This window comes from Wyeomyia smithii, chromosome 2 (assembly GCF_029784165.1).
Source record: "Wyeomyia smithii strain HCP4-BCI-WySm-NY-G18 chromosome 2, ASM2978416v1, whole genome shotgun sequence".
Classification (NCBI taxonomy): domain Eukaryota; kingdom Metazoa; phylum Arthropoda; class Insecta; order Diptera; family Culicidae; genus Wyeomyia; species Wyeomyia smithii.
Genome location: NC_073695.1, coordinates 46,360,195 through 46,380,352, shown reverse-complemented (window position 1 = coordinate 46,380,352; position 20,158 = coordinate 46,360,195). Strand labels below are relative to the sequence as shown.

The 20,158-nt window shown below is 36.2% G+C and overlaps 1 protein-coding gene and 1 long non-coding RNA gene across 2 annotated transcripts; one reads left to right on the top strand and one right to left on the bottom strand.

Annotated features, from left to right (window-relative positions):
• Positions 1-2,268: 2,268 nt before the first annotated feature.
• LOC129722130 (uncharacterized) lies at positions 2,269-7,177 on the bottom strand. The gene is made up of 3 exons (XR_008727559.1): positions 6,921-7,177; positions 6,805-6,860; positions 2,269-2,549 (listed from the first exon to the last, which is right to left on the bottom strand). It is a non-coding gene; the product is annotated as an uncharacterized LOC129722130 (long non-coding RNA).
• A 9,705-nt stretch (positions 7,178-16,882) lies between these two features.
• On the top strand, positions 16,883-18,008 carry LOC129722127 (uncharacterized). Its single transcript, XM_055675374.1, has one exon. The coding sequence runs from the start codon at positions 16,999-17,001 to the stop codon at positions 17,866-17,868; it is 870 nt and encodes a 289-aa protein (XP_055531349.1). The 5' UTR covers positions 16,883-16,998; the 3' UTR covers positions 17,869-18,008.
• Positions 18,009-20,158: the final 2,150 nt, after the last annotated feature.

Genomic DNA, 20,158 nt, shown 5'->3' with positions numbered 1-20,158 from the left:
CCAACACAACTATGTTTGCGACGGGTTTATGACATTCGAAGAATCGAGAACTAATCCAGCAAATGGAACCAAATTTGGCATGTAAAAGTTTTTGGGAGAAGGAAATATTTCTATGGTGGCACGACACCCCTCTCTCCGTACAATATTACACATATTTCGAATATTTTTTCTGGAAAACAGTTTAAAATTATCGAAATGATGCATAGAAGCCAAGAGTCGACCCTAGAGATTATTTTGAATTCTAAGATAGAAACTTCCGGTTTCTGAATAACAGACCAAAATAGCCGAATACCACCCAATATGAGAATTTCCGGAGCCAAAACGAGACCAGAAATTCAATCCGCATGCCTTTTTGAAATCCAAGATAACGACTTTTGCTCTCTGGAAAACAGCCCAAAATCATCGAATTCCGCTTAATATGGATATTTCCTTAATCGGGATGATGCACAGAAGCCTACAATCGAGCCCAGAAAAGACCGCGTTAATCTCCCAAGGAACAATTTGGGAGCCCTTATAAAGGCAAATGTGAAATAAGAGCAGTGTAGATGCAACCGGTGCTGAATAAACAACACGTTGAATTATTTGTTGTACAAACGTTGCCGCATTCTTTATTTATATATTATTCCAATAGTGGAACTCCAGCTTAACAGAAGTTGTTTAAACGTTTGCAAGAGATTATTAGCAACACTAATAAATATGTGCTGCGTTAAAGCGCTTTAAAGCTCTCCGCTCATCAGTTGCGTTCTCGCCTAATAAAAGCGATTTGAACATTTCAAACGGCAACCTGGCGATTGTTATTCTGCACGTGTTGTTCAAATGTTGCACATATGAATTTTAAGTCTTTCAAGGAGCAATTCCGGTTTTATGGAACATCCTTCTCAACGCGTCGTATAGTAAGTTTAAAGCAGCATAAACGTTGTTTTCAAACCACTAAAAGAAGGCAATCCACGGGTGACGTTCCATTGCTTGTACGTTTGTTATTGTTATTGTTTTCCAAGTTGCAAATCCAAAACATAACCGAACACGAGACCTTTGAGCGTTGGAAAGTAAATCTAAAGTGGTATTCTATTGTTGGGTAAAGTATTGCTCCACGCAATACTAGAGCAAACAATCGGGCAACTGTTGTTTTTCACGCTTTTCGATTCGCATTGCATCCAAGTTGCGACTGTTCGTACAAACGTGGAGATGTCAAAAGATGAAAACAAACTGGTTTCAGCTGATCGCAACTGTCTCATGGATTGCCTTAGATTCGCAGCTTATCTTCTTTCAAATTTTCAGTGTTCCCTCTAAAGTTTTTTTTTATTCCAAACAAAAAAAATTTGACGATATTATAGCCATATCATGAAAGCCAACTCATGAATTAACTTTAGCAAGCCATTTCGGGAACAAATTTCCTATGGGGCTCTTCTAGAGTAATCATTCAGTGAACAAAACAAGGACCATGTTGGAGGTACATCACCAAGAACACCCGAAACCATGAAAATAGATTGTTGAAGTAATTTCATAAACTATGAATCAATAAGTGTGAGATTCTGTTCAAAAATTCATAGAGCTCCTCTGTTTCGGAATATACCCACGGGAAAACTGAAGTTGCTGAATTTTTTAGTGCTATAACTATTTAAATCGGATAAAAATTGCAAACGTTACAAGAATATTAATTTCTGGGTACACGGGTACCCCACTATTCACGTAAGGAGTAAAAAAGTCCCTCATGCTATCCCCCCTCCCTCCGCTGCTGTTTAAAAACTAATATCCAAAGTTGTCTTTCAACGAGTTCTGAGATGTCACCAATTTCTAGCACTATAGATTAAGGTGAAAAAAAAAATGAAATACCTAAAATGGCACCCGGATTCTCCGTCGAACACACAACTTAAATAAATAAATTAAGCAAACGATCAGTCAACCGAGTTTGTTACGATTAGGTATTTTGAAATCGGGTTATCAGGTTGGTTACAAGGTGGATTATTTCATATCAAAGCATAATCAGTAAAAATCAATTAAAGAAACATAAATTTGGGTGCGTCTAACAGCGTTTTCATGCCTTTGCTGTTAGCCCCATGCCCAGTTAAATATTCACTACAATAAATTCTATCAGAATCGTCTTTCGCGTTCAGCTTGGTTCCGGTGTTCCGTAACCGGTTGCGTCATTGCATTGCATAGAGCTTGAATCTATAACACGAAAGATATCGAAATTCAATTTTTCTTTTGCAATAATACTGAGTACTAAGCGCCCTATTGGAAAGAAACGAGACCGATTAAAAATTTATTGATGTGTGATGAAAAAGTGCCTTTTATTAAATAAAAATCCTTCTATTTTCGTACATTCAGTAGGAATACATAATGTTGAAACTTTTTTTATGTCCTAATACAGATTTACAGATTACAGATTAAGCTTGCTTTTGAATAAACAATATATATAATTTAAAACTATGCAGAAAGTGGCATAATACACAATCTTTTACACCTTTCTTTTTCTGTGTTGTCGTTTTGTTGTAGCTACATTGTTCCATCCTCTCCTCCCGCATCATCAGTAATCACTCCTCCAGCAACTAAAAAAACAGATAGTTTAATCATAAAACTTATTTTCAAACAGTAAATTGAAAGTATACAGGCATAGTGCACAAAATATATATAATTTCTATGTCGTCTAATTACTAGTAACCCTAAACTTCGTTTGAAGAATAAACTTTTGATTTACAAACAAATTTTCAGACCAGCAATGCTTTATGCAATACCAACCTGATCGAGTTGATGTTCAACGAGAAAAAAACGCTTCGAAGGATTCAGAATTAAATTCTGAAAAGATTTTAAAGCGTCATCATTGGTTTGGTACACTCGATTTGCAGACTTACTGGTATCGAAATATTAGAAGCTATGTCAAATAAAATTATTCCCAACATTCGATAAAAATCGCTGCAATTCCCAATTGCTACGATAAGCTTTCCTCATAGTCAATTAGTAAGCAACTAAATTAGTTGTAAGATTAGTTCTCTTTACTTGACAAGTAGGTTTACATCCCTACGAATAACAAGCCCTAATCGCCAAAGCAAATTAATCCTAACCATGGGCGCAACTACGGGGGGGCTAGGGGGGGTTTCAGCCCCCTCTAGAAAGTGTTAAGCCCCCCCCTAGAATTTTCCAGAGAATGATTGTATTCAATATAAATACATTCCATACTACTTATCAGAGCATCAAAATCAACACAAATTGAGATGTCGTCATTCATTGGCTAAGAACTAGTTCTGCACCCAGGATCGTTTCTCAAGCCTATCTCTCTTACTCATCTTACCAGTCAGACAAGAGCTGTAGTAACACGTGCTGTATCAAGAAGTTGTCGCCATTTTACTCGGTTTTGGGCTGTGTTTCACCAGTTCCTGCGGCCCTTAGTTTCTGGTGCCGGTAGGGTTTGCTGAAGAAAAGTGATTTCACAGGGTTGTCGTCCGGCATCCTTACGACGTGACCGGCCCACCGCAACCTATTGTCTTTCGCCAGGTGCGCAATGGGATTCTCTCCAAGCAGCGCTTGTAGCAAATGGTTCATGCGCTGTCGCTGTTATCCGTCGTCCGTTTGTACTCCACCGTAGATAGTCCACAGCACCTTCCGTTCGAAAACACCAAGAGAACTTCCGTAAAGGACTACCGGTTATATCAGAGTTTTGTAGTTTTTTGTATTGAAGTAGTCATGTCCGATCAGCATCGTGATTGGTGCGTACGTATGTAATGTTCGTGAAGAACGGGCCGTCGATGAGAACGTGGTCAATTGTTTTGCTGTACGTTGGTCGAGGAAAGAAGGGACTTTGGACTGCCAGCCCGTGGAAAGCTGCGAAGTTGGTGCATAGCTGGCCGTTGTCGTTCGTCACGGTGTACAGGCTGTGCGGGCCGATCACCGGCTTATATAAGTCTTTCCTTCCGTTCATGTCCCCAATGACGATCTTGATGTCTCTGCGCGAGCAGCTATCGTAAAGTTTCTCCAGCTGTGCGTAAACGTTTCTTTTTCTGCATCAGGTCTTCCTTCGTGAGGGCAGTGCACATTGGGAATAATGTAGTTGTAGAACCAGCCTTTTATTCTCAACAAACCGCTACCAAGCTCATTGGTTGTGCCACCGCTTTGGTGGTACTGTGCCTTGCGGTCACAAATCCACCGTAACTTCTCTCCTTTCAGGCAAAGCTCCTGGAGCGCAACGATGTCGAAGTGGCGGGATTCTAGCTTATCCAGCGGGATCTAGTCGACATCCGGGGCGTTGAGCCATCTACTGTTACATGTACCGAGTCTCGCGACGGGGCTGCCGCCATAGGTGTAGCTGGCGAGACACCCCATTTCATAGTTCAGCCGTTCGGTCCGGATCAGTCGCTGTTTGAGCCGCCCCTAGCCTGTGGGGTTCAGACTAGCTAAGGAGAACAACTACCCCTTTCCTGTCAGCATACGACCAAGTTCCCACCGGTTCACCGGTTTTTCCTTGGTTGCTCGTATCACAGTCGGTAACACGTGGAGGTAGGAATATGGCATCACACACTTAATTCATCTCGGCAAACTTCCCAACAGCTGATCGAGCTCGGCGAACTTTTTAACAAATATCAGCAATATATTTCGAGGAACATTCAGCAAATCTATCGATTTACCGTGAACCAACAAGTAATGACATCTCGTCTGCCGAAGTTCATGAAAATTCTACCGAAAATTTGTAAAACAGTTCGCTGAATTTATCAGCTGTTAAGTTCTCGGCAATAAAATCTAAGTGTGTATGCCTTGAACCACACTGGGGTCTATTTTATTCCAGCTAGTACGAGTATGCTGTTAAAAAGCACTGCCCAGCCATTTACCAAACCTGGCTCTCCTCAATATCAAATCAGTGTTGCTGAAAGAGGTTGGCGTTGACGCTGTGTTCAAGATATTCAGTACATCTTCGGAGATTCTATCCCGAAGTGATTTTTTCTGCTGTTAAGACATTATTTTAAGCGTTATTAAATAAGCGTAATAAAACTCCTTTTTCCGTTTTTTTAAATTACATACATGAAAGCTAGCCCTCCCTAGAAATTTTCCTTAGTTGCGCCCATGATCCTAACAATTATAATTTCACATTGAAATAGTGTTGATTGATTAGCCACACAAAATAAAAAATTGATAATTTACTATAAAACACTTGAGTAACAAATGAACCTTCGTAAGCAATAGTAAAAGTGTTAAAAAAAGATATTTTTAACACTTTTATTATTGCTGACCAAGTATCCCTTTTACGAGCTAATCGATGCAACACTCTCGTATAAGTGGACATCATATATTCAACTGATTCGACCAAATTGCGTTCGATCACAAATACGATACGAAGCGTTCAAAACAATAATATATGTACATTTATACATAGGGATGCCATCCGTCCTGATTTAGCAGGGCATGTCCTAATTCTGAGATCCTGTTTGAGCGTACTGATTTATTTTTTATATTCTGGCATTTGTCCTGGTTTTCAAAGTGAACCATTTCGGGACACAACGCAAACGAATTTTTTCTTCTGTTGAATCTCAGCGAAGTGACGAGAGGAATCTTCTAGGTGTTGAAATAGTTAAACATCTACACTCAAAATATATTTCACTTTATAATTACCTGAAAAGTTATGTGAATATTTTCCACTGTCATTTTCACGTAGATTTTAAGTGATTGTCATTTGAGTTCATCATGGTTTGGTGAGATGATTTATCCTGTGAATCTTTTTCAGCAGACATATGTATTTCATGTGAGTTTCACGTAAAATTCAACTACCGGTAAAGTGAAAAGCATTTTCATTATCTGATAGCTACTACGTTTCATAGAACGTATAATTGTTAAATATGATTTCCCCAATTCCTAAGAGACAGAAAATAGTTTTCAGAAATTATCGAAATATGTTGCTCGATAGACCGCACGGGCATACATAATCGTTAATTCGTAAATGAATTAAACGACATAAAAACTGATAAATATTGCGACATTTGCCGAAGTCATTTACTGTTAGCTGCAAATGTTTTTGTTCAAGTAACTCCTCGTGTTTTTAACTAAGTCTGTGTGAAATCAGTAAGCTCAAGACTCGTTGTCAAATTCTTATGGCTCACTTATTTGCAAGCTATCGAGAAATTCGATTTTATATTCAGAGACTGATTCAGCCAACAGGTTCACCATTTTGATTTCTATATATTTTCGCACAGAAAGTTCACGCGGTACTTTTTCTAATGACATTCGGTTTGACGTTGCCATGTTCACGTAGATACTACGTGATAAAACATAGTATGCATGTGATTTTCACGTAGATGTTATGTTTGTCACATAAATCATACAAAATGACAGAGAATGAATAAGTACAGGAAATTTCACGTAACAATAATGTGAAAAATATTTAGAGTGTAATTATGAAGTGACTATACGGTCCCTCATTTCAACAACATGTCCCGCTCAGAAATTTGTCCCGCGAGGCGTGTCGCACGCCTTTGAAATGCCCCTCGGTTTTAACAGAATTGAACCACTCGATGTCATAGTTTTTCACTGCGACAGTGTGCCTCTCAGACAAGCATTCTACTCATTTATCTGCCTCTTCACATCTATAACACAACTATAAGTATTGGTACGAACATTACGCTGTACAAACTTGACCTTATTATTTATTAAGCACAGACTTCGCGGACAACTATTAGCATACAAAATAATTGCGGGGCTAGCGGTCCGGTTTTATTATAACTGTCTCTACCAGGATGGGGTTTGAAACTTTGAAATGTCCTGATTTCCACCTCCGGCCAGATGGTATCCCTGTTTATACAACGCAACATTATAGTTTCTCACCTACTCATCGCGGTCAAATGCACCATCTTCCTTTGGTGTAAATTTCATTGAAGTTCCTAGAAATGGAATTGTAAAATTATTAAAATACGATACAGCATAGTGTTGTACCTACTTACCGTTATGTTCTAGCAAATGATAAAAGCCAAATTCTTGAATTGAGGTAGCTGTCTTTCCTGAATTCTACGGAACCACAGTGACCACTAGCTTCGACGGTTTGTACCACGCAGAAGTAATTTCCTTTAATTGGAAAATGTTAATTGCTTGATTTCACTTCATATTTATAATTACCTCACTCGTGAACACTCAATCAAAACGATCAAAACCGATAAACAGAGACAAGCAACACAATAACACTGAAGACTAAAGCCGCGGAATAAATTAATAAAACTGAAGACTGAATGATGGATGCTGACAAGACAGCGACACAACAATGATCAGGGATGCCAGGAGATTTGAACTGAAGAGCAGCAACAAGTTTTTGCGCAATTTTCAGGAGATCCATATGTGTTGTAGAAATATTAAAATATAAATGATAGATTTCAACAACGTATAAAAGATCGATCCAGGCTAGTCGGTTGAATTGGTGGATCGATTAATTCCAAGAGAATAAATATATTCAATAAATTACAATAGATTTATTCCCAAATGCTAACTAATATACAACATTACATTTTCAATTACTTTAATCGAGCTACATTTGTTTGAAAATTAAAACAGTGAAAAAAAATAATTATATATATATATATATATATATATATATATATATATATATATATATATATATATATATATATTTATATATATATATATATATATATATATATATATATATATATATATATATATATATATATATGTATATATATATATATATATATATATATATATATATATATATATATATATATATATATATATATATATATATATATATATATATATATATATATATATATATATATATATATATATATATATCGTGGTTATCACCCAGCATCAGATGAGCCAACTTGCCAGCCATTTCACATTGCAGTTCTCACGCAGCGTCAAACATTCAACCAGCCAGCTCATCAATTTTGAATCTTCGGCATCATCGTTCCTATGCAGCACCAAGCTACAAAGCAACGACGATTGGAATATGAATCCTGGAACGTGACAATTGAACGAGGGACATCGCGCCGCCACCGATGATGGTTCCCAGCTGACCTCAGCAAGCTAGCTTAGTAGTTAGGTTGTTAGACGGTTAGGAGAAGAAGTCACAGTCAGTTCTAGTTTAGATTTGGTAGTGAATAGATCGTTTAGTGAATACTAATGTTGTTTAAAAAGTTCTTAATGGAAAGAAATCCATAAGTGGCGCAGTCGACGGCCCTTTCTACGTAAAGAAAAGTGAAGCTTGAACAAACGCTAGTGCATTAATAACAGTTGACCAATAAGGGCAAGTGTAATTTGGAACTCAACCGGAACGCCAAGTACAAGTGCTTTTTGTTGAATCTCTGTGTTAAAGTGCAAGTGCGATTGTGCTCGACCCTGTAGCTTAGGACGCCCGGCGAAAAATTCATCGAGAATTTGGATCCATCCCTTCACTTCTTCTGAGCGGTTGGCTTCAGCCATTTGAGATTGGGAGAACAACACAAATCGGTGAGTTAATTTCATCTTACTTTCAATTTATTATATGCCTAAGTATAGGCCATTTCCTAAATTAAAAGCATTAAAATACAATAAAAACACAACCATGGCTGAGGGATTCGACCTTCAAGCCATGTTCAACGCGCTCAATCAATTGGAGCATCGCGTTAATGCACTCCAACATGAAAATGCGCAACTGCGAGCGGATCAGTTACAGCAACAACAGAATCAGCTAGCAGTAAATGCTGTTGCAGCACCTGCAGCACGCGGGCAACCGGATATTTTCAAAATACCGGACCCAATAAAAACAATCCCGACGTATGACGGGAATAAAAAGCAATTAAGTGCTTGGCTATCCACAGCCGAACGAACTCTTAATCTATTTAGAGAGAGAGTAGCTGTAGATGTTTACAACATCTATGAACAAACTGTCATAAACAAAATCGAGGGCAAAGCCCGTGACACTATTTGTGTCAATGGGAACCCATCGACATTTGCTGAAGTCGCGGAAATTTTACGCGCAATCTATGGTGACAGAAATGACATGTCCACTTACCAAACACAATTATGGTCATTAAAAATGGAGGAATCTCTCCACACGTATTACAAACGCACGAAAGAAATAACGCAGAACATGAAATCGCTTGCTAAGCAGAGACAACTGTATAATAACCATTGGGAAGCGATCAACGATTTTTTGGATCAGGAATGCTTAGCTGCATTCATAAATGGATTGAATAAACAATACTTTGGATATGCCCAAGCCTCTAAGCCAGACGACTTGGAAAGCGCTTACGCATTTTTGTGCAAATTTCAAAACGCGGAGCATACCAAAAAATATACTCAGGCTTACGAACAAAACCAGAACAAAAACAAACAAACATTTAATAAACAATTCACAAAAACGGAAAACCAGACACCTAATGCAGGAAAATCTTAACCACCCTCTGACAGACGTGAAGTAACTCCAATGGAAATTGACCCTTCACTGAGGTCGAGAATTAACAACCATGATGCAGAAGAAAAAATAAATGAAAAAATAAAACCTTTTCAATTTTTTACAGTGGTAAAAAAAAAATGGAGAATTGTGGTCGACTATCGTAAATTAAACGAAAAGACCATCGACGACAAATTCCCAATTCCTAATATGGAGGAAATTTTGGATTAGTTAGGAAGGAGTGTGTAGTTTACCACACTGGACCTTAAATCAGGGTTCCACCAAATAGAAGTGGACCCTAAGGATAGATCAAAGACAGCTTTTAGTACCGAAAAGGGTCATTTTGAATTCATTCGAATGCCCTTCGGGTTAAAAAACGCGCCAGCTACATTTCAACGCGCAATGAACTGTATTTTGGGAGACTTAATCGGAAAGTGCTGCCTTGTCTATCTTGATGACATTATTATTTTTGGAAACTCCTTGCAACAACACTTGGATAACCTTAATAAAGTTTTGAAAAGATTAATTGAAGCTAACTTGAAGGTTCAATTGGACAAATGTGAATTTTTACAAAAACAATGCGAATTTCTTGGTCACATTGTTACAGAAAATTGAATTAAACCAAATCAAAATAAAATTGATAAAATTTTGACCTGGCCTTTACCAAAAACTACAAAGCAAATCAAGGGATTTCTTGGACTTCTTGGTTATTATAGGAAATTCATAAAGGATTTTGCCAAACTTACAAAACCTTTGACAAAATGCTTGAAAAAAGGAGCAACAATTGTTCATAATGATGAGTTTAAAGATTGTTTCAATGACTGTAAGCAAATGTTGATATCTGACCCTATTTTACGATATCCAGATTTTGATAAGCCATTCATTCTTGAAACCGACGCAAGTGATTTTGCACTCGGTGCGGTTCTTTCGCAGAGATTCGAAGATTCGAAAGAGCATCCAATAGCGTATGCATCACGAACTCTGAACGACACAGAATGTAATTGGTCTGCTACCGAAAAGGAACTTGCTGCTATTGTGTGGGCCGTAAAACACTTTAGGCCATACATTTATGGTACAAAATTCCAATTGAAAACTGACCATAAAGCTTTGGTATGGCTCAGACAGAAAAAAGATTTAAACCGTAAACTATCAAACATGAAATTGGAATTAGAAGAATACGAATTCGATGTTACTTACAAAAAAGGCACACTAAATAGGAATGCGGATGCACTATCAAGAATAGAGCCAGAAAAATTAACAACAGCCGAAATTCATGCAACCAGCGAAGATAGTATGACACAACACTCTGCTGATACGGATGATGGAGACTTCATCCCTAGCACAGAGAAACCATTAAATGAATTCAGGACAGTGCGTCTTGAACTGTCCTACAGATCAGACGTTTTTTCGGTTGCTTGTGGACTGGTCTTTGACTGCCTATAGCTTCAAAGTTTGTGTTTTGTCAGTGTGTCTTTTAAAGATTACCTGAAAGTTATTTCCCATCAGTCTTTCTCAAGACTACCTACTTTTGAATTTAACATTTGTATTAACTTTTTTCGTATCACCTGAAATGGCTGGACGGAAAAAGAAACCCCGCATCGCTGCGGGGAGGAAAAGAGAGGCATCTCTTTCTGACACTTCGAGTGTCTGTAGTGACAATCCTTTTGATATTTTGCCTGAGCAAGAAGCTGGTGAAATGGAAGTTATTAATAATGAAACTATACAAAATATAAAATCTTTAAAAAAGGAGAAAGTTCCACCTATTGTGGTAACTATTTCTTCTGAATTTAGTATATTCAAAAAGGAACTTTCAACGTTTGTTTCTGACGTTAAAGTTACCTATCAAATTGGCCGTAGAGGTGAATGCCGCTTATTAGCCGACTCAGTAAAGGGTCGTGATCGTCTTGTTCAGTATTTAACTGACAAGATGTACAAATTTTTTACATATGACACCAAGAACGCCAAGCCGTTCAAGGTTGTCTTGAAAGGTCTCACCAACGATCAAACCGTTGATGAGATCAAACTTACTTTAACAGAATTACTTGGCATAGCCCCTACCCAAGTAATTCTAATGAAACAAAAATCACGAGGCGAAAACAGTCAGAGAACTGGAATTTCCCTTGTTAATTATTTAATTCATTTTAACCGCAATGAGGTTAACAACTTAAATTTTTTTGAAAAAGCACATGCTTTGTATAATGTGCATGTAAAGTGGGAAATTTATAGGAAGTATGGCGGAGGTGAAAAGCATATCACCCAATGCCGTACTTGCCAACGTTATGGCCATGGTTCCAAATTCTGTAACATGGACCAAAAATGTCTTAACTGTGGAGACTCTTCTCACAAAAAGGACACATGTCCTGTGAAAGAGAGTAAAAATTTTCGCTGTGCGAATTGTAACGGCAACCATATGTCAACTTTTTATCAATGCCAAGTCCGTTTAGCAATTGTTAAGGCAAGGCAAGGTAAACTAAATTCAAAACAAACTTCAAAACAAAATTCTCCAAGCGTACCAGTGACGCATAGTTTACCTACTCCTTTGCATACCCGTTTAACTTATGCACAGGTTACAGGTAGTTCGAACATTATACCGCCTAGTGTTCGTAGTTCGAAAATGACCGTTAATATGGGTAAGCAAAACACGCTAGAAAATAATTGTACACCTGTTACTCCAGCTAAAGCTGCCGAAAATATTTTTTCTAATGTCAACTGCCTGGGGCCTATTACGGCAGGTAAACTTTCTTTTTTGCAACAGGCAATGTTCGATCTTATGAACGCCATGTTGCAGGCAAAATCAATGTTTGAAGCCATTCAAATAGGCACAAATTTTACTAATAAAATTGTTTCTAATTGAAAATTTAGCAATGATTTTAAATAAAACAATTAAAATATTAAATTGGAATGCTCGCTCATTGAAGGCCAATGAGAATGAGCTTTTTAATTTTTTAACAGTAAATTATGTGCATATTGCAATTATTACTGAAACATTTTTGAAACCTAACATAAAATTAAAATATGATCCCAATTACGTGGTTCATAGATATGATAGGATTCAGGGTTCCGGCGGTGGAGTTGCAATTGTTATTCATCGCCGAATCAAACATCGTGCTCTTCCCCATCTTGAGACGAAAGTTATTGAAACTTTGGGAATTAAAGTTCAAACTGAACTTGGGATTTTATTTATTGCCGCAGCATATTTACCATTTCAATGCACACGCGAGCTCAAAAACTATTTTAAAGGTGATTTACAAAAACTCACCAGAAATCGTTCGAAATTTTTCAAAATCGGCGATTTTAACGCTAAACATCGTTCATGGAATAATTCTCAAAGTAATTCCAATGGCAAAATTTTATTCAATGATTGTTCTTCAGGATACTATTCTATTTTGTCTCCGAATAGTCCTACATGCTTTTCTTCTGTAAGAAACCCTTCAACAATTGATTTGGTGCTAACAGATCAAAGTCATGTATGTAGTGATTTGATCACACATGCTGACTTTGATTCTGACCATCTTCCAATAACTTTTTCTTTTTCCCATGAATCAGTTTTAAACCCTATGAGCTCTGTTTTTAATTATAACAAGGCTAATTGGGAAAGTTACAAAACTCATATTGAGAGAAATTTCAATAATGAGCTTGATTTGCAAAACGAAGTGAATATTGATTCCGCTTTGGAAGCATTAAAATGTGCAATTGTTGATGCCAGGAATTATTCTGTTCCAAAGGCTCAAGTGAAATTTGATTCATCAATAATTGACGAAAATCTTCAACTTCTAATTCGTTTGAAAAATGTCCGCAGACGTCAATATCAACGTTCTCGTGACCCTGTTTTTAAAACTATTAATAAAGATTTACAGAAAGAGATTAAGCATAGATTTACTCTTCTGAGAAATCAAAATTTTGAGACTAAAGTTGAAAAATTGAAACCATATTCAAAACCATTTTGGAAGCTGTCGAAGATTCTTAAGAAACCTTCAAAGCCTATTCCAGTTTTAAAAGATGGTGAACGTTTTCTTGTATCTAATGAACAAAAGGCTCAAAGACTTGCTCAGCAGTTTGAGAGTGTTCATAACTCAAATTTGAATTTTGTGAGTCCAATTGAAAATGAAGTCACACGTCAATTTGATTTAATTTCTTCCCAAAAATTTTTACCTGCAGAAATAATTGAAACTAACTTGAATGAGATTAAATCAATTATTGAAAAATTCAAAAATATGAAAGCACCTGGTGACGATGGAATCTTTAATATACTAATCAAACATCTCCCTGAGAGCACAATGGAATTTTTAGTGAAAATTTTCAATTGCTGCTTCAAAATTGCATATTTTCCCAAATTATGGAAAAATGCAAAAATTACTCCCATTTTAAAACCGGATAAGAAGTTATTCAAGTTATCGACCAATCAGTTTGCTTTCTTCAATAAGTAAACTGTTTAAAAGAATTATTCTTAACAGAATGATGTCACACATCAACGAAAATTCAATTTTTGCTAATGAACAGTTTGGATTTCGCCATGGGCATTCCACAACTCATCAATTGCTCAGAGTTACTAATATGATACGAGCTAACAAATCTGAAGGTTATTCCACTGGAGCTGCTCTTTTAGACATAGAAAAAGCATTCGACAGTGTTTGGCATAAAGGTTTGATTGCGAAATTGCAAACTTTTAATTTTCCAATTTTCCTAATCAAAATTTTAAAAAATTATCTTACTGATCGAACTCTGCAGGTTGTCTATCAGAATTCAAAATCTGATAGATTTCCTGTCAGAGCAGGTGTACCTCAAGGTTCAGTCTTGGGTCCAGTCCTGTACAACATATTCACTTCAGATCTTCCTGATTTGCCTCCAGGATGCACAAAGTCATTGTTCTGCGATGACACAAGCATTTCCGTAAAAGGAAAAAGTCTTCGTGTCATATGCAGTCGATTGCAGAAAAGTTTAGATATTTTTTCTTCCTACTTGCAAAAGTGGAAAATCTCTCCCAATGCTTCTAAAACTCAAATGATAATTTTTCCGCATAAGCCTAGGGCTTCTCTCCTCAAGCCAAACAATAATACCGTTGTCAAGATGAATGGGGTTATTTTAAGTTGGTCCGACAAGATTAAGTACTTGGGACTAATTTATGATAAAAAACTTATTTTCAAAGAGCACATTGAGAGTATACAAGCCAAGTGCATCAAATATACGAGATGTTTATATCCTCTCATTAACAGGAATTCTAAACTTTGTTTAAAGAACAAACTTTTGATCTACAAACAAATTTTTAGACCAGCAATGCTTTATGCTGTACCGATCTGGTCAAGTTGCTGTTCAACAAGGAAGAAAACGCTCCAAAGGATTCAGAATAAAATTCTGAAAATGATTTTGAAACGTCCTCCTTGGTTTGGTACACTCGAATTACATAGACTTGCTGGTTTTGAACCATTAGAAGCTATGTCAAATAAAATTATTAACAATTTTCGACAAAAATCGTTGCAATCCTCAAATGCTACGATAAGCTCTCTTTATAGCCAATAAGTTAGCAATTAAGTTAGTTGTAAGTTTACTCCCCCTTTTCTGACAAGTAGGTTTAAATCCCTACGAATGATAAGTCCTAATTGCGAAAGCAACAAATCCTAACAATTAAAATTACAAATTTCTAACAGTGTTGAGAAGTCACCATTTGTGATTGGACACACATACTCATTATTTACTAATATTTATCATAAATACTTAAGCTACTAACAAATCCCCCCTTAAAAAAAATGAATTCAGGAACCAAATTGTTTTAGAACAGTCTTCTGAAGAAAGTACAGAAACCTCTGTTGTTTTTAGACATCATATGAGAGTGACGATTAAAAAAAAAAACAAACTTTAGCCCCGCAGTTTTAATAAATATTTTGAAAAATTATGCAAGTCCTACTTGTGTTAATGGACTTTACTGTAGCACCAATATACTGAATAGCCTACAAATTATATATAAAAACTATTTTGCGAGAGCTAAAACTCTTCGAATATTTTGGACTGAAAAATTTTTAACCGATGTCTTCGACGAAACTGAACAAGATCAAATAATTCTGGCACAACATAATAACAACCACAGAGGAATTGTAGAAACAACTAAACATATTTTAACTCAATACTATTTTCCAAAGATGAAGGCAAAGGTAAGTCGTTTTATTAATGTTTGTAAGTTATGTCAAAAAAGCAAATACGAAAGACATCCTTATACATTAAAATACAAATTGACTCAAACACCTGATAAACCATTGGAAATCGTCCATATGGACATTTTTATAATCAGAAGTAAAAATTATCTTACTTTCTGTGACAAATTTTCTAGACTTGCATTGGTAATTCCAATCCGTACAGGAAAACAATACATATTCTTCAAGCATTGGCAAAGTTCATCTCTCTACTAGGAAAACCTAACCTAATAGTAATGGATTCAGAAGCCTCTTTTACATCAGCATCTATGCGTGAGTTTCTTGAGGATAATCAAATAGAATATCATTTTACAAGCATAGGCCAGTCATCTTCAAACGGCACCGTGGAAATTATTCATCGCACTCTTAGAGAGTTGCACAATATATTATCAAATAAAGAGTCGACTAAGGACTTATCTGAATCTACAGAAATAAATTTAGCAACTGCAATTTACAATGATTCAATACATTCCCATACTAATATCACACCAAAAGAACTGTTCTATGGTTTTCGAAACGGTGACACTCTCCCGAATGACCTCGACGAGCGTATTCGTTTGAAAGAGATATTATTTAAGAAATTTAAAGACCAGGAATTGGTACGAAAACGATCGGAAATTGATAAACTGAATCGAAACAGAGAAAATCATGTAAGCCTAAACCCTGGCGAAACAATGTATGAAAGAAAACGAAATAACTTAAAACATCAGGAACGATATAAGGAAATAACAATTGCAGAAAACATGGATGTGAACATACTTGATGAAAATCAAAGAAAAATCCATAAGTCTAAACTAAAAAGGAAACGGAATACGACATAAACTTATTTTACAAGTGCAAGCAATATACTAAAACATTGGATACAAATGAGTTAAAAAAAAAAAAACAAATTATTTTGGAATCAAACACTAAATTATGAGTATTTTGCTAGCACATTCACGTTGTCTTCATTTATATTAATATTTCTTTATTATTTTAGGTCTGGATACGATGCGGTGGATCCTGTTTTTATTCTCCATTTTCCCAATCCTATCAACCCACCTTTACTTTCAAGCATACGGTGCACACCTAGAAATCACGGACTTGAATGACAACCCAGATATTGTAGCTCTTAAAGTAGGTAACACTTTCATTAGAGAAGGATATGATTGGTTAGTTCATACATTCAAATTAGATACTTTTCAAGAAATTTTAAATCAGTATGATATAATGATAAGTCAAATAAATTCAAATGTGAACATGAAAGATTTTAAAGATATTCTAAAAATGAAATTTATACAAACAAGCTTGACATTACAAAAACTTAGTCCTAGAAGAGAAACAAAGAGAGCTATTAATATTCTGGGTACGTTAATTAAAACCATTACAGGAAATTTAGATAATGATGATCTAGTTACCTTAAATCAAAAGATTAGTTACCTACATTATTCAAATAAGGATCTTATTATGAATAACAATGAACAAATTAAAATAAATAATCAGTTTCAAGACAGAATTAACAATTTAACAAAAGTAATTTACAATGAAAAAGAAGAAATAGGTAAACTTACACATCAGTTTAGGACAAATAAAAACATGAAGGTCTCCTGGGAACAGCTACAACATTTCCAGCGGTTAATCTTCAACTTAGACGTAATTCAACGGCAGTTGGACGACATCTCGGATTCGATCGTCATGGCTAAAGTAGGGGTTTTATCCAAGAGCATCCTTCAAGCAACGGAAATCAACTATATCATTGACAAATTGGAAAATTCAGGAATTTCCGTAAACAGTGACGAACAGGTTTACGAATTTTTAGAACCAGCAGCTTTCTACAACGGTTCATGTATTGTGTTTCTCATAAAAATTCCAAAATTCTTACAAGGAATCTACCAGCAAATTATTGTGGAGAATATTCCCATCAATGAAGAAATAATACCGATCGATTTCACGCACGCAGTTTTAGGGACGAACGTAACATTTGTCATGAACGATACTTGCGTGAACATCGAACAAAATATCATTTGCAAGTTACAGACAATGAAGAATGTCTCTAATGATATGTGCATACATCGATTATTAAGAGGGAATCCCAGTAGCTGTCCATTTAAAAAATACAATGGAATTCATGAAGTTAAGTCCATGGGAAACGGAAAAATTCTGATTCGAAATGCACTTAAAGCTGTGCAATTAAAAAACAGATGTGGTTATGGTCCTAAAAATCTTACAGGATCATTTCTTATCACTTTTAGAAACTGTTCTGTCGAAATAGAGAATCAATCGTTTGAAAACACCCAATTGGACTATAGCAACATTTTGGAAATGCTACCATTGTAATCAACATTAATCAACAAATCGAAGACTATAGTAACAGACACACAAATCTTACAACAATTACATACCAACAATAGAAAGCGTATTGAAGTTTTGGAAACAAATAATCATCATGTTTCATACGGAGGAACTTTCACGGTAATCATCCTTCCAATAATAACTGGTTACCTGTTCAAAGAAATAAGGACAATTTGGGCGAAAATTGTAATCAAACCAAGTAAACCCACGGACACCAACATCGAGTTGAACCGGGACGGTTCAAGCTAAGAAGGGGGGAGTTATGTCCGAGCCTGCCAGCTTACCCTTATCATATCGTGGTTATCACCCAGCATCAGACGAGCCAACTTCCCAGCCATTCCTTTATCATATCGTGGTTATCACCCAGCATCAGATGAGCCAACTTGCCAGCCATTCCACATTGCAGTTCTCACGCAGCGTCAAACATTCAACCAGCCAGCTCATCAATTTTGAATCTTCGGCATCATCGTTCCCATGCAGCACCAAGCTACAAAGCAACGACGATTGGAATATAAATCCTGGAACGTGACAATTGAACGAGGGACATCGCGCCCCACCGATGAAGGTTCCCAGCTGACCTCAGCAAGCTAGCTTAGTAGTTAGGTTGTTAGACGGTTAGGAGAAGAAGTCACAGTCAGTTCTAGTTTAGATTTGGTAGTGAATAGATCGTTTAGTGAATACTAATGTTGTTTAAAAAGTTCTTAATGGAAAGAAATCCATAAGTATATATATATATATATATATATATATATATATATATATATATATATATATATATATATATATATATATATATATAATTTATTTCACAGAAATAATTAAAAATAATTATAATAAGTATAGGAAACCACTATAAGCATTGAAGGGAGAAAATACCAATGCCGGCGCACGGTATGACCGTTGCTTACATACGCACTAAAACCAAGATTTGCTGACTATTCTGTAGATTTGGCATGCCTGGTCATGTCAAATCAACCGGTAAGTTTTGCTTATGTCTAGTTCGTTTTCGCGACGGTACTACACCCTACACCGTCCCGGACTACACTTTTTAACCTTAACTTGAAACGAACACTCAAACGAAACTGCACCCAGCTGTTAATTTTTTCGTACGGCATTTGATAGTATTTATTTTTGTTGTTGGTGTTTTTAACTACACCCTGTCGCTTTCGGGTGTAGTCCGGGAAAATGAAAAAAAAAACACCTACAGGGCACAAGTGTAGTCCTCGTGTAGCTACACCGCGAAAACGGATTCGACAATAAAGCTGCGTGCAAGAAGTTTATATTCCCGTAGTTACGTAATGCCTGTTCAACGTTTGTTAGACCAGAACGTTAAGAAGCATATTCACTTGAAACACAGCACACGTCATATTACAGATTAGCTCAGATGCATTTTTCGATGACTGCCAAGCAATGGACCGCAAGTTCGAATCTCACCAGGAACCCAACACAAAAAGGATGGTTTATAAAAAGGGTGATATTGCTTTCTAATATAAATAAAAAATTTACCCATAGGTATTTCAACAAGTAAAAAACTAATACGGAGCAAATAATAATAATTAAAATGAAAAAAATTGAATTTTTATTTTGCATTTTGTTTGTGCCAAAAGAGCTGAATTAATGTCGATTAAACTTTTTTCCCCGCCCTTATTCAGCGTGAGCTGGGTAAGTACGTTCTAATGCGCGAAACAAACGTTGGCAAACATTATTATTAAACACGCGTTTAACAAGAGCCTTTCTAAAGTCGAGCAACGGTTTAACAGATGTTTAATAATTATTTTGTTAGACAGGTCGAACACATGCCGAACAGTAGCCTAATAAATGTTTTCCGGTGCAGCTGTTCAACGCTGGTTTCACAAATGTTGAATACAATATTCTGCTGTTGTTGTTTAAAATTCTCTTCGCCGTTCCTAAACAACTGTGTGTCGGATAATTTCTCCAAATTTAACTGAACAACCATTGAACAGAAGTTTTTTATTTTTCATTTCGGTTGTTGTTCAACTGTTGCCTAATAAAAGTGATGGAGTAAACGTTTAGGCAACAATAATTGTTCCTTGGGGAGTGAGGCGTAAGGTGTGAGCGTACGGTTAAAGCATTGAAATTGAAAGAAATAAATTTGCCAAAAGACCAATTGGTTATATTTTATTGTCTGAAAGATTGAAAAGGATCGGTCATTCAGATAATTATCTACAGCGTTTTTTCCGTGATGCAATTTATACTGGTCTAATAGCAGGGCATTGTCTGAGTCGTTATCATTTGAAGGTTATGAAATGAAATG

Bases quoted from the DNA above. Each gene is read 5' to 3' on its own strand.
- LOC129722127 (XM_055675374.1), top strand. From the start codon at position 16,999: ATGAATAACAATGAACAAATTAAAATAAATAATCAGTTTCAAGACAGA.